This window comes from Rhopalosiphum padi, chromosome 1 (genome assembly GCF_020882245.1).
Source record: "Rhopalosiphum padi isolate XX-2018 chromosome 1, ASM2088224v1, whole genome shotgun sequence".
Classification (NCBI taxonomy): Eukaryota; Metazoa; Arthropoda; class Insecta; order Hemiptera; family Aphididae; genus Rhopalosiphum; species Rhopalosiphum padi.
In genome coordinates this window covers 89654174-89668733 of record NC_083597.1, presented here as the reverse complement: position 1 = coordinate 89668733, position 14560 = coordinate 89654174, and the positions used below count along the sequence as shown (strand labels likewise).

At 29.4% G+C, this 14560-nt stretch overlaps 1 protein-coding gene across 1 annotated transcript in view; it reads right to left on the bottom strand.

Annotated features, from left to right (window-relative positions):
* Positions 1-11395, bottom strand: part of LOC132918304 (hemicentin-2-like) — a 51211-nt gene extending 39816 nt beyond the window's left edge. The window contains 1 exon segment of the mRNA XM_060979468.1: positions 10964-11395. Within this exon segment, the coding sequence (XP_060835451.1) occupies positions 10964-11003 (40 nt within the window). The 5' untranslated portion in view covers positions 11004-11395.
* Between the last annotated feature and the right edge of the window lie 3165 nt (positions 11396-14560).

Below are 14560 nucleotides of genomic sequence, written 5' to 3'. Positions count from 1 at the left end.
ATTCTCAACCCGAAAAAATGTATATTGTGTATAGCACCTGCAGTATATGGTGTTGTTAAATGTTGACAACCCTAATACTTAATGTAAAAAATAAGTTTAATATAAAAATAAGCATACTACTAGTTGTCCGAGTTTCATAAAAAATGGTCATACAAACTCTCTCTTATATGACCACAAAACCAGATTAAAGGGAAACCTAGTAATTTATTTAGTACTCACTTTTTTGCCATTATAATTTTAGTGGGTAACCGAAAAACCATATATTCATACGTGATAACAAAACATACCTGCAACAAAACAAATAATAGACAATTAGATGATATATTTAGTGTGCGATTAACGTGCATTTCTTCAAGCCTACAATCTGCATATTGTGTTTAAGTATCAACGTGAGATCATTATATACAACTAACACTCTAAGTATCCAAGTGCCATATTTAATATTTTAAACATAAATTAAGAAACACCTTGTAAGTTTTAGGGTGCACATCAATCTTAATTTTCAAACCACTTACTTTCACTTCGAACTGCATTTTTAAAACTCAAAAACTTTCCAATTGATAACGCATATACGTACAAGTTAAGAATAGAAAGTATACGTGCTTAACAATAGTAATTTGTTTATAAACATGTAAAAATGACGCGTGTTTAGATTTATCGGCATCGGAGGCTGCTCGCCACATATTACAACCATTTATAACGGTATTCCGGGGCGCACAAATAATTATATGCGAACGTGACTCTTTTAACATGTAATTTTGTAGGAAATCATATTTTTTTATGTACGAATCTCCATTTAGGTTTATTATTAGTAGCATATTTTCTTTCGCAAGCTCTTGTGTCTAATTTAATTATTATTACCCAAGATAGATAGTCCGAAATATGCGTGGTCGGTTTTAATTCATGCGAGTGGAGTGTCACGGATAATCTACATCGTAGATAGCTGTTCTAGTAAATTCAAAAACCGTAATAAGCTTTATTTACAAATTAAAACATAATTTATAATCAACAATTTTAATTATTTTTATTGACACTTTTTTCATGATAGGAGTAATACTGTGGTACCTATATAGGTAATTTGCACACGTTTTTCAAAATATTAATAGATAAATGACTATAACCTTAAAGTTTTGGTTAAAACTTAAAATTAATATATATATATGATATTATGTACACTAACCAAGACAAAATATCTCCCTTCGCTAATTAACACCAAAAGTTGAGTTATCTCATCCGTCTAAAATTTCGAAAGTTACTTAGAACTTCCTTGCTAAACATTTTACGACAAAATAATGTAGTTAAAAAATAGTCTTCATTTAAAGTTCAGAAATATTTAAAATAGATAGCAAAATGTAATAATATTTTAGTAACTTGAATATAATTACTCGTCAAAAATATAACCAATGTTTCATAATATTGAATAAAATTATAATAATAAAGAATTTTAGTTTATTTTATAACAACTCAATTGTTTTTCACGGCATAATATATGAGGTATATCATATAACATTTTGAATAAAAATATATTTTTTAGATGAAACTGACCCAAAGTACTTGACCATAATATTATATCTATAGGCTCGTGAGCCTCAATTAATGCATAATATATATATAGCCGGATCTACGTATGTTTTAAAAGTAACACATGACCGCGGGTCAAAGTCAATAGGATAGGTCTCGATGTAGCGGTTTGGGTAGCCTCAAGACATGATATTGTATACGGACGACGCGAGCCGGCTCCAGCGCTAACTCGTTCCACTGGTTTCTATTTTTTTCTTTCTCGCACTCTTTCACCAAGTCTCTCGTTCACTCCCGTCCGTCGAGTACGGCAGCAACCACTTCTGTTTTATAACCTCAAAACCGGGTATCGAATTATTCCTCTCTTTCTATCAACTACTTCTGTTGCATCAAGCGCACGCCATGCACACACACACACACACACACACACATAGATATATACGAAAAGAGATTAACAGTGGCCGTAAACTTGGTTGTTGTTGTAGTTAGGTCAACGTCCTGGGGTGTCCACAGAATACTATAAAATAATTATAATGGTAATTTCGGAAATGTAATGTACGTGTATTATAGAGCCATATATTGACAATAATTATTTATAGTATGTAGGTACTTCCAGTTAAACAATAATATATCGAAAGATTAATATAATAATATATAAAGCATTTAACTTTGCATGATTATTTATAATTGTATTATACTCTGTAGATATTGTGATACCACTTGGAATTCATGAAATATCACTATTAATAAAAGTTGATAACGACTTTTTTAATGTACTTGTTTACTTTATTTTTACCTGTTTGCAACGAAACAACTCTACTAAACTCATTTCTCAGGGGGTAGAGCCTAGTTTTTTGACAAAGCACTGCTAACGACCGAAAGATTCAAACTAATAAATTACTAAGGGACTAAGTTATTGCTATTTTTTATTTTACACTCCTGCTGGTTTTTTTTTTATAAAAATTAATCCGTTACGTTCCCAAATCCCCGAGTTGAATGCTTATTAATGAACCAGGTAAAAATACAACCAGGTCAAAGCGAGAAAAAGCTAGAAAACAATTCATATTTTTTACTTGTGTGTTTTTGTATGGTTAAATGCTAAATATTGCGTGTAATATGCCTTATAGTTCTACTGTCTATAATATATAAATATCCTATATCCAAATGTTTTTTTGAATTAAAAATATAAATTTACAACAATCAGATTAACATAATTATTTAATTGATAAAATATTGTGGTCTGGATTAGTATTACTGTATTATATACTATTACAGTATAAATACAGCAGAATAATCTCTATATTCAAGTGGTCAACATTAATTCATAAAGAATAACGCATTTCGATAAAATATATATGTATATGATGCAATTTTTGTGTTGATTTATTTGTAGGTCGGTATAAAAGTTAAATAATAATTTTTTTTACTTTTCCAATTATAAATATGTTATTTACCAGATGCATACAATAATTAATGAAGGTTTGGGCAAAGAACATTGCTTTAGTTCGTCCTCGAATTGGTTACAAGTGATTAAACTGGAACGTTAGACGCCTACTGTAGAGTCTGGGGTAAAAAAAATGTTAATCAGACTTATGGTGGTGTTAAACATAAACAATAGTGTGGGCTACACAAAGAACGCATCTGGTCAGAACCGGTTTTATATAGTACTTATATTTCAGTCTAAGTACAAAACAAACAATTTTTTTTTAATAAAAAAGCGATTGTTTCACAAACATTAAAACACATAAAAAAGTCAAGACATAATCATCGTAGTCATGAAAGGAATAGATTATTTTGAAATTTCGTATGATAAATCGATGCCCCAAACAATACATCTGTCAACCCCTCTATTGATTATAAAATATAATATACACATATGTATTTCAATAATAAATAATAATAATGAGGAGTAGATTTTTAAAGTAATACATTTAAAGTAATAACATATTTAACTATGCATGTTAACATGAATTCCTGTTTTTATAAATACTTATTAGCTAAAACAAAAATTATTAATCGCAAGATATATATTGAAAATAAAATTGTCTCCTAAAAAATTATTTATTTATTTTAATAATTTATTATTTTTATGTACGTTTTTTAAGTATATATTATTTTTTTAAATTAGTAAAACAGCGATAAAGATTTAATCATAATAGTAAAAAGTGCTTTAAGCTGATTAATTTCTATTAAATTTTCCAATACCGTATTTAAAAGTTAAGTATAATCTCTTCGGTTTCTATAAATTTTACAATATACTATAATTAGATTAAATTATAAATTAATAGTCGTTATAAATACTTTTAATAACATTTACAAAATCTATTAGTTATAAATAGTCCAATAATATAAATTAATTAATTGACGATAAGTACCTATATCTTTTTATGAAATTGCAAATTAACCTAAATTAAATTAAATATTCCTACAAGGGATTTATGAGTATAATAAATATAATTTACATTTAACATTAAAATTACAAATGTATATATTTAATCAATCACAGATATTTATATTAGATGTACATATTATAGATATTATATGTTTGTATTTATATGTAAATTCAAATTAATAAAAATTGAAAGGTAATGATAATGAATATTTTACATATCATTTAATACCTATAAATCACAATAAAATTTATGACTATTATACTAGATTTATAACTCTATAAATAACCTATAAGGTGTATGCATATTCGGCAGTTTTTCAAGAATAAACGACTTTGAATATTATCATCATCACGTGTATAAAACAACGAAAGTTGCTTGCATGAGTTCACAATTACATTAATTCAATGACAACTGAAACCAGCATCAAAAAGTAATACACGAGGTAATACATTTTTGTAGAATAATAATATTTAATTTTACAGGAAAATGTCCGATAAAAACGGTCTTTTTCCCTTACGCGCGGGTTTCAAACAGGGGTGGTTGAGGAAAATATCCCAGAGAATCGCTGCAGGGCCGACATTAAAAAGCAATCTGGCAGATGGCCGCCGTTTTTGTATACGCGTTGTGTGTATATGTGTCACATACGTATTATTACGGCCCCGCAGGATTTGCAGACCGACCCCGAGAGCCAAAACAGTTGAAATTGAATATTCTAAAAGGGCATAGTAAACGAGAAAGAAAGTGGTGGTGGTATTTTAGTGACACTAAGGGGGAAAATAATTTTAAAAAATCCGAAAATCCCGAGACGGATAAACATGTCAACACACTTTTCGTCCAGTTTCCATAGTTTTTAATTACATTATGTATCAGATGTACAATGTGCATTTAACTTATTATATCTATACTATAGTATACTATAAGTTAGTATAATATATATATAGGAAGTTGCATATTTAAGCCTAACCGTTTATTTCGTCAGCATAATTTGCATAAACATACCTATATCAATATTCAAAAAGAAAAAAAAATGGAATTATTCATGGACGATAAATGTTCTAGTCATAGCAGAATTTGACACTCGCTTCGGTCAATCGTAATAATTTAAGATTATAACGTAACGCTCCGGCTGATGGAAAGAGAAAAACAAGTTTTCGGTCATATATAATAATATATAATATTATAATACTAGCTATACCTAATGTAATATTAATATTATTATTATTATTATATTAAACATATTTTTTTGACAACTCGCCAGGTTCTTAGTGAGGCATTTGTAGGATTAAGTATACTGAAAATCCATAATCTTATCTATATCTACGCACTACCGGATAGAGTGTTTTACTAAGGTAAAACAATTTACACGGTGTTTGTGTGTTATACATAAGCATTTTTTTTTTTTTTTTTTATAACTGCTTTATAACAAAAAAATTTCGTCAACGAGAGCCCCCTTATATAACGTGCAAATCTCAATTAGCACCTTTTTTCAGAGTATTTTATTACTCAAGTCTACGTCGATATTGTCGCCAGTCACGCATTGGGTCGGCTCGTGGCACGAACAAAATCATTATTATTTCAATTTTTTTCTTCCATTCTTCGTACTCCTATTATTATTATTATATATTTTCCTCTCTTTGCCACCGTGTTTTTAATCGTCGTGTATACACTCTTAGAGTCTACCAACTACGATGACGGTTAATGGACGCGAACTGGTCGTCCGCCGTCGCCGCCGACGACTGGGTGGACCGCAGACGTACTGCCACTGTCCATTGTTTCCCAGTCACGACAAGTCGTGTGCCTTCGCCGCGGTTGTCGTAGAGCATACACACGCGCGCGCGTTCGCGTTCGACCAATGCTTTCAAAATACAAATACACCGCAGACGACCACAGAAGTAGTTGTTGTATCTGTTGCTATGATTGCACAACTTTGACATTTAAAAAAATCGTGCGCACTCGCTTATATCATTCCGGTCAACTAATAATAATAATAATAATCTAAATAATGAAATATTGGTCAGAAAAACGTTGAGGTATGCGTAATAATAATAATAATTTAAAAAAAAATATATATTTTGTTTCCTCAACGATGTGAGGTGCTTATCGTTAATATGATTTATTTATAATATTATAAATACTTCGATTGATTATTAGTTTGTGATTTGAACGATAACATAATATATTATAATATTATATATTTATATATATCTATATGTTTCATGCGAAAGACAGGTTACTTCTATTAAAGTGAAAATAGTATTTTAATATTTAATAATATTAATGACATTATATAAATACGTCAACATTCGTTGTATAAAAAAAACAACAGTCACGTTTAACATACGATAATGTTTGCTCATCTTCGATTAGAATAAAAATAATAAGCAGCGAGACGCAAATTAATGTCATTAGCATAGAAAACAAATTAAGCGAGAGGAAGGAGTTATAAAAATTGTCTTGCGTCGGGCGCCTTATCGATCATAAGTTTGCTGCTGCTGCAACGGCCCACGTATATGCGTGTGGTGTCCGCTATATTAAAACTGGTTCCGATATCGTGTAAAACCAGTTTCTCAGCAACATTTATTACAATATATAAATAAAAATAATAATAAAAAACACGACAAAAAAACTAAAAATATTATACCTACACTATAGTACGCCCACGGCTTACACGCATTTACAGACATGTGTCGGGATAAAATATCATAGCAATAACGTTGCGTAGTTTAGTGTTATGGTCCGAAAATTTATTCGATGGTAATGAGATTCGACATTAGTGCCGACAGTATATTACGATGGGGACCTCTTTGTCTTGTACACAGAAGAGAGTACCGTAGAACCCGGCTGTGTGATTTATCGCCGGAAAAATTGAATATTTACACGCATTTCAACCCCATCGACCTCAAACGGTAGCCGGGGAAGATAATATTTAAATGCAACTTGCAACCGGTTTTTCTCATCATAATTATGCATAATAGCCTCGATATTAATTTATTTTATTGGTAGTTTTTTAACATTAAAATATCAAATGCGCAATTCCAAGAAAAATAGTATGTTTATAAAGATTTGGTTATTACCAGGGCCGTTACATAAGTACTACACGTTCCACGAATTCCAAATAGGTATACATGAATATATTGTCCTAAAACGATTGAGAAATATGAAAACATAATATAGTATGTAAATAACATCACAAATAACGGAGTTTATATACCATTACTATTGTCGAATAACCTAATACGCCAGTACAATTTCTTCATAACATGTGTGAAAACGATTTAGGCCAATTGCCATTTAGAGATTATATACATTTCAAAAAATGTTATAATACTTCAAAATTGTCGTAAAATATATAACGTGAGGTTATTCTCGTTGTAGATTAAGTTCCTTGTGACAATAATCGTAATACTTTCACAAAAAGCCATATATCATAACAATAAGACCGATCTTATCCGATGTTGACAATAAACAATAGAAAATTAGATGTAATAGATGTAATCGACCGTGGAAATAAAATTAACACGAATCATAGTAGTAGAGGTAAGTAAACAAATAATACCAATTAGGTACAGAATCTAGAAATAAATTCCTGTAGGTAACAAAACTGTTTTTTTTTTTGTTTAATAAATTATCATTTTATGAAACATTAAATTATTATTTATTCTGTCAATAATTTTCTACCACTCAATTAAGGTTGTCAATTTCGACAGAATTAATACAAAACACAAAAATAGGTTTGAAAATAGATGGTATTATTAGTTTATTATTAATATTGGGCCATAATATATTAGTGAAGTATTTTAGATTAAATAATATATAGGATAATAGATCACCGTATCGGAATATTTCGTTGCGGGTAGTAAACGATCTATTTTCTGTACCCTAGGTGAAAGAATTAGAGCGCCGCCGCCATGGGGGCCCAAGAACAATGTCGAACGTTGTGCAACCAGCGAAAATATATAAACGGCCGTCATGTGGCGACAATAATTAAGATGTCTGAAAACAGAATTATAGAGAGAGAAAAACATAGAGCACTGTCGGCATTTAAGCACAACTGTGCGAAAGAATCGTTTATTATGCAATAAACTGAAATAATTTAGACAGTATTGCCGTTAGTATAGGATAAAAAAAATTTAAAAAATCGTTGAAATACAGCCAATGATACAATGTGGTTTATGAGTCTTGTGTTTCTGTTATTTTAAATAATCTAGACAAATATTTGTATGAACGAACAGGATAATATGTAATCAATTCGTTTAATATTTCGAAGAAAGATGACGACGATTCATATGAAATACCAGCTGGAGAGAAAGTATCCAGTGTCGAACAGACTCCACTATACTGGATTAAGTGCTTTTTCTAATATAATAAAAAAACAAGGTGACTAAAACACACTGAAGGAATAAAAACCTATGTGTCACCGCGCTACATAGTAATCTCACGATATTACAAAAAACCTGTAGGTCATGTAAATTGTAATACATTTAAATTAGCCTGGTACTAACAAAAATAAAAATTATGACCATGTTAACTTATTTAAAAGGTATTACCTATTTGATACAATATTTATAAACATTATTTTATACCTAGGGAATGGGTTATAGGTGTTATAATAACTTATAAGCATTTCAATGTATGTTACCTAATTGTTTAGTTGATCGTATTATATCAAATGTAAGCGTTAAATTATTATACTTTTTTTTAATTTTTAACTAAACCTAAAATTACTCATGATAATTTTAAAGAAATGTCTAATGAATATATTATTAATTTATGGTACATATTAAGATATTTTTTCAAGCAAAATGTTATACATTTAATACATTAATACAATATTATTTGTGAATAACAATTTAGAATGTGTATAGTGTATGAGTAGTCGTACAGATTCATAATACAACTATTTCAACACAGTGCGTATAGCTTTATGTATTTATCGACGCAAAACAAATTAATTTTTATCACATACGGTTAGCACCAAAAATAACGAGCAGAAAATTATTAAACTATCATAAGAGATTGAAAATATAATAATGATTGAATTAGTTGAATTGAAACATTTTTCTATAAAATTCCAATAAAAACACTACCTATACAATATTATGATTTCATATTATTTGAAGCGTACAAAAACGAGTCTGGGGTCACGGCACAGACCACCCCGGAGATAAACAATATTTTGGCTAATTTTGACGGCTTCGCGAGGTTTTAAAGAAAAACTATACAAGTGTTTTAACCACCAGAACGTGACTGCGATTCGAGTTTGCATTTACGCATGAATACATCAAATCCTTTAAACGGTCATGCTGACGTCTTGGGTCAAGTCCAAACATTGACGATATTTTATTGTTAAACAAATTACGATACATGAATATACTTAATTATTTTACGTTTACACATATTATATTATTTTTGAAATCCGCCCCCTTCGGATTTAATATGCACACGCGGGACGCCTAATCGCACGATAGAAAACAGGCTATTCTAAATGCACGCATACAAATACATAATATTTTCATGGGTAAAGAAAAGAGAGTGAAAAAAAAATATCGAAATATTAGTTTACACTAAAAGACCTTCGGTCGTCCAGACACAATACACACAGGGGCACACACACCGGCCTGTCAATAGTATGTTGCACATTCAGAGTAATACTACCTATACACTACACACGTTTTACCTGAGAATTTTCACATCCCCATCATTATAAAAACTGGATAACCTTATCCCCTAGTCCCTACAGTGGTTCTCAACAATACATTTATTTAGACTATCAGTTGTGTAGATCTCGTTCGAACGCATCTGATTTGGACGTCCGAGATTTCAACGGTACGCCAAACATTACATGAATATACCAATAATAATAGTCCGACGAGTATTGAAAGAAAATAAAGTACCTAAGATGAAAAAATACGAAGGACGAGAAAAATGTGTACAATCGGTAAGAAACAGTTGTGTTTCCGTGACAAGCGGAAAATCGGTTTCCAAACTCATTAAAAATTCAACAACATTACACCACGAATTTCTGCAACTACAATTCAAATCATAACAGTCCAAAAATATTTGCCTATACAATACCTACAACATTATTTCCTACATGTATAGGAACGTAGAATGTAGTACATTAATACCTACTATTTTTATTTCGAATAATAAACTTTAAAAAAATCTGTTTTTAGATAAACTGTAAGAAATATAAAAATAATAAAGAAAAAAGTTTATAAAAACATTACTCACGATTGCGAAGCATTGTTTTTATTTATTCAAGCCAAAGTACAGATAAATATAGTCTTTGTTTAATGAGTCTCGTCTCAAAAGACGCATTAAAAAAATGTAAAATTAATTTTTTATTGTTTTTATTGAATAAGCATTAAATCTACTCGGGTTTTTTTTCAACGATAGTACTTATCAACCTCTTAGTATCAAAAAAAAAAAAAATAATAATACTATATTATATACCAATACTGCATGGTTTTATTACATTTAAATATTTGAAATAATAAAAAAAAAGTATCAACGATACGGAAAATATAATAATATATTTTATGAAATATTTGAGATTGGGTAGAAAACGGTTGGACTAGATCGAAAAAAAAAATGCTTATACGTATCGACGGCAGCCGATCGTTTTGAATGTCTCATACAACTATCCATAATGGCACAGCGGTGTCCGATCTGTTTTTTCCCGCTGTCGCGTTATCCGGATTGTTGCGCCGTGCCGTACTGCCGTAGTATTATATTTAATTCAAATAAAAAAAAAATGTGGATACGAAATAAAAGAACGGCACATGCACGTACCACGAGGGGTTTTGCCACATAAAACAAAATTTATCGTTGTCGGTCGAATGTATATTTTTTACCTGCACACACACGCAGATAGGATTTACCGAGCTTTATACGATCACGATAAATTTGGAGAGCATACAACCGCGCGGGGCCGTCGGGTCAGTCGTTTATGAACTATACATTATTGTTTTTTTTTTTTTTGGATGGAGGACTGCACGTCGAATGATCGTTTATAATAGTAACAATAATACCGAATAAAAATCACCAACCTGATAAGTAGACGACGAAAGCGCACAGGAGAATCCTCATGGCTGCGGCTCTGCTGCTTTAGTTAATCGTAGTCCGAACGAGATGTGATCAACACCACCACATTATCGTGGCGAAATGGAAAAAACCGATTAGTCGCGTATCAACGGTCGCACACATCCGGCAAGGAGTCTTACAAAAAAAAAAAAAAAAAAACCGCCACTAAAACGAATTCGAGTAGGTATTAGTTATTAAATTATCAACGTAAATTAGTCGGCGGCACGTCGCGAAACGTTTTACGAGAGAACCGAAATTTTCAGCCGATTCGTTATACGATCGTATGGTTTTTGTAAAAATATTATGCTCGCGGACGAGTTGATACGGAGCGCACGCACAATAACACACAACAAACAACACACGTAGAAAGCCACCGGCCGAATGCTGGGCCGTCGGACGCGCGCTACACGCGGACGTGGTGGGGCCGCCGGCTGAGCCGGTTTTTTCATCGCTTGCCGCCGCCGCCTGGGCGCGCGACCGTACCGTGTCGACCTCTACCGGCCGGCAGCGATACCGTTTAAGAAAAACAATTTAATATTTACTATTTAGTATTTACGCGTTTCCCGACAATATATACGATATTATTATTATTTATTTATAATAATATAAAATATTATCCTCGTAAAACGGCTCATTGCGATATTGTTCTGTTTTTCCAATCCACAATCGATGAAATTATCGCCCGCGTATTATTATTATTATTTCCATCATCGTCATTATTATTGTATCAGTTGTTAAGACCCATAAAATACGTTAGATAATACGTAGTATGTACCTATTATTATATTATTATTAGTAGTATGTACAGTGGGAAAATCGTTTTCGTTTAAAAAAATATAAACCTTCCACATTTAAGTTTAAAACCACTGGCTGTTGAATTATTAATCGAAGCGTATAGGCATCTATAAATAATATAGATGCATGTAACACGCACATTGGTGGGTGATGATAATTTAATAAAGTAACCGAGATCTTGAATAAATTGGAACAAAAAAAAAACTGCAAGATGCAATATTCAAATGATTGTAAGAAATTAGAATTATTTATTAAACCGTATGGGCAACTGAAGCCTAAAGTACGAGAGTTGCATTTACATTTTACGTTATACCTATATATGTAGATAGACATGTAGTAAATAGTAGATTGCATAGTTAGGTCAACAAATCAAAGTATGAACTATTTTAAAATGTCAATATTATTAGCTTAATTTATTGTAATATTCTATTATATTTAAAAATTATATTATTTTGTTTCGATTAAATAATGAAGCACATATTAATAGAAATTGCGACTATTGAAATTATTATTTTTTAAATTGTAATAGTCATAAATCAGTTTTCTATAGAAGAAAAAATATATTTAATTAATACATCAGCTACTTATTATAACTTGTTCATGTTCTATAGTCATATTATTATCATACACATACCTTCTTCATGAGATTCGTTAGTAATAATATTTGTGTGTTTTGTGATACGAGTAATTACTCATTTTAATATGAGTATTTGATCAAAAATGATGTAAATATGTTTAGAATGTTAAAAATAAATAATAAAATCGATACTTATTAAATTAAAGATACACTAAAATAAATTTATTCTTAAAACAGTCAAAAAATTATCCATAGATAAACACTAAACGTTTAAGAACAATGCAGCAATATAAGTTTAAATACAAATAAAAAAATAGTATGATGCTTATAGGTACCTCCTATAGGTATACTAGGTTTATAATTGATTAGTTATAGTAATTACAAAATACACGAAATTAACCGTTGTGTTCAAATTATACTTTGATTATTGACAGTTAGTGATTTCAAACAGTAAATAATTTTTAGCTACATTTGTAACGTTATAGTACTAATTTAATCAAAAATAAAACTCGTTATAGAAACAATAATAAGTTAAGTAAAAAAAAGCCATTAAAATATTATATTTATTTTAATTTTAAGTATAACCTTTTATTTATGAATTATATGCATTTTATATTTATATATATATATTTTATACGAGTGTTTTATATGAATATAAAAATTTTGTTAAATAACTATTCAGCTAGGTAGCAATCATTTGATCTAAAAATTAAGTTTTGTAAAATCAAAAAGTAAAAAAAGTATACTGATAATATTCACAGTCCATACTTTTTTTCCACTCCTTTTATAAAATGTTCACGTTACATTGGTAGAATAACATGAATTATTATTATTATTATTATATTATAAATGCGTGATATTGAAACTTTCAGAAAATTGTTATCATGCTACAATCTGTCTCTAAAACCACACTGGTGAAACACGCAAAAACATATAAATTATTATTCTATGGGCATTTTATATACATATATAATTGTTTTTTTAGTTACTGCTTAGGTACTTTATTATAGTTTATTGAAAAAAATGTTTATTTTTAATTTCTTTAAAATCGTGATATGATATTATTATGATATTATGATCGATAAAAATAACGTAATATTGTAGGTATATACAAATATAACGGACTATATTAATTATTTATACCTGGACATAGTTTAGTATTGCTGTCTGAAGTAAAGAATTACAATGACTGATTATTATAAAATAAATAACCAAATAGAGTATACATTATATTATTGTATTTACTATCTTATATTTTATAATAGAAAATATTTTTATTAGTAATTATTAATAATTAACATTAAAGTTAAGTTTTTTGTTAACAAAATTTATTTTTAATTTTACCAATTAATTCATAAGTTAAGGGATTTACCAACTAACAAATGCTTGAAATTCTGGTTGTAAACATATAATACCTGTTAGTTAATATAATATACAATAAGTAGGTACCTATTTAATGTGTATTAAAATATTTAAATTTAAGAATTAAAAGAACCATATTATGTTATATAGGTGCATTTAATTTTAGTTTAATAGAAAATGATTAATAATCGAATAATGTGTGTAGTGTTATACTTATATGCATTTATAATTGTATATACACAAGGAAATAAGTATACAGTACAATAAAAATATTTAAAAAAAAATTGCATATAGAAAGTAAAAGAGGTTATTTGTTTAATTGTTTGTTCAACGATTTTAAACACTGAATTAATTGTGAAAACACGTTTCAATTGATGTTTGTATTATACATATTTTATACATTACCCACTGGAAGAATATACCTAGTACCTACATATTGAATATTATATAGGTGTTGTAGCAGACGCCTTCAGACTCAGAGATAGATATAACTATAAAAGTAGATTCTTTTTGTTGTTGCAAATAGCTATTGTGGAAAGTCCATTATGTGATGAAAAAAGGTCAAAAAAAGTATTATTGTTAGAAAATATTAATTTTAAATGTATCCGGTATTTTAATCGAGTAAAAGAAACTTGGCAATGTTCCTAATGCCCTAATGGTGTAAGTGAATTATTATTTTTTATGTGTGTATTTGGAAAATATTTAATAATTCACAATGCGAAAAAAAAATATATGGATTATGATGTAAGTATAAATTATTAGGAATATTTTTCATCATAACAAAAACGTAATGCATGCTATGGAATTAAGATTGTTCTAGAAGAAAAAT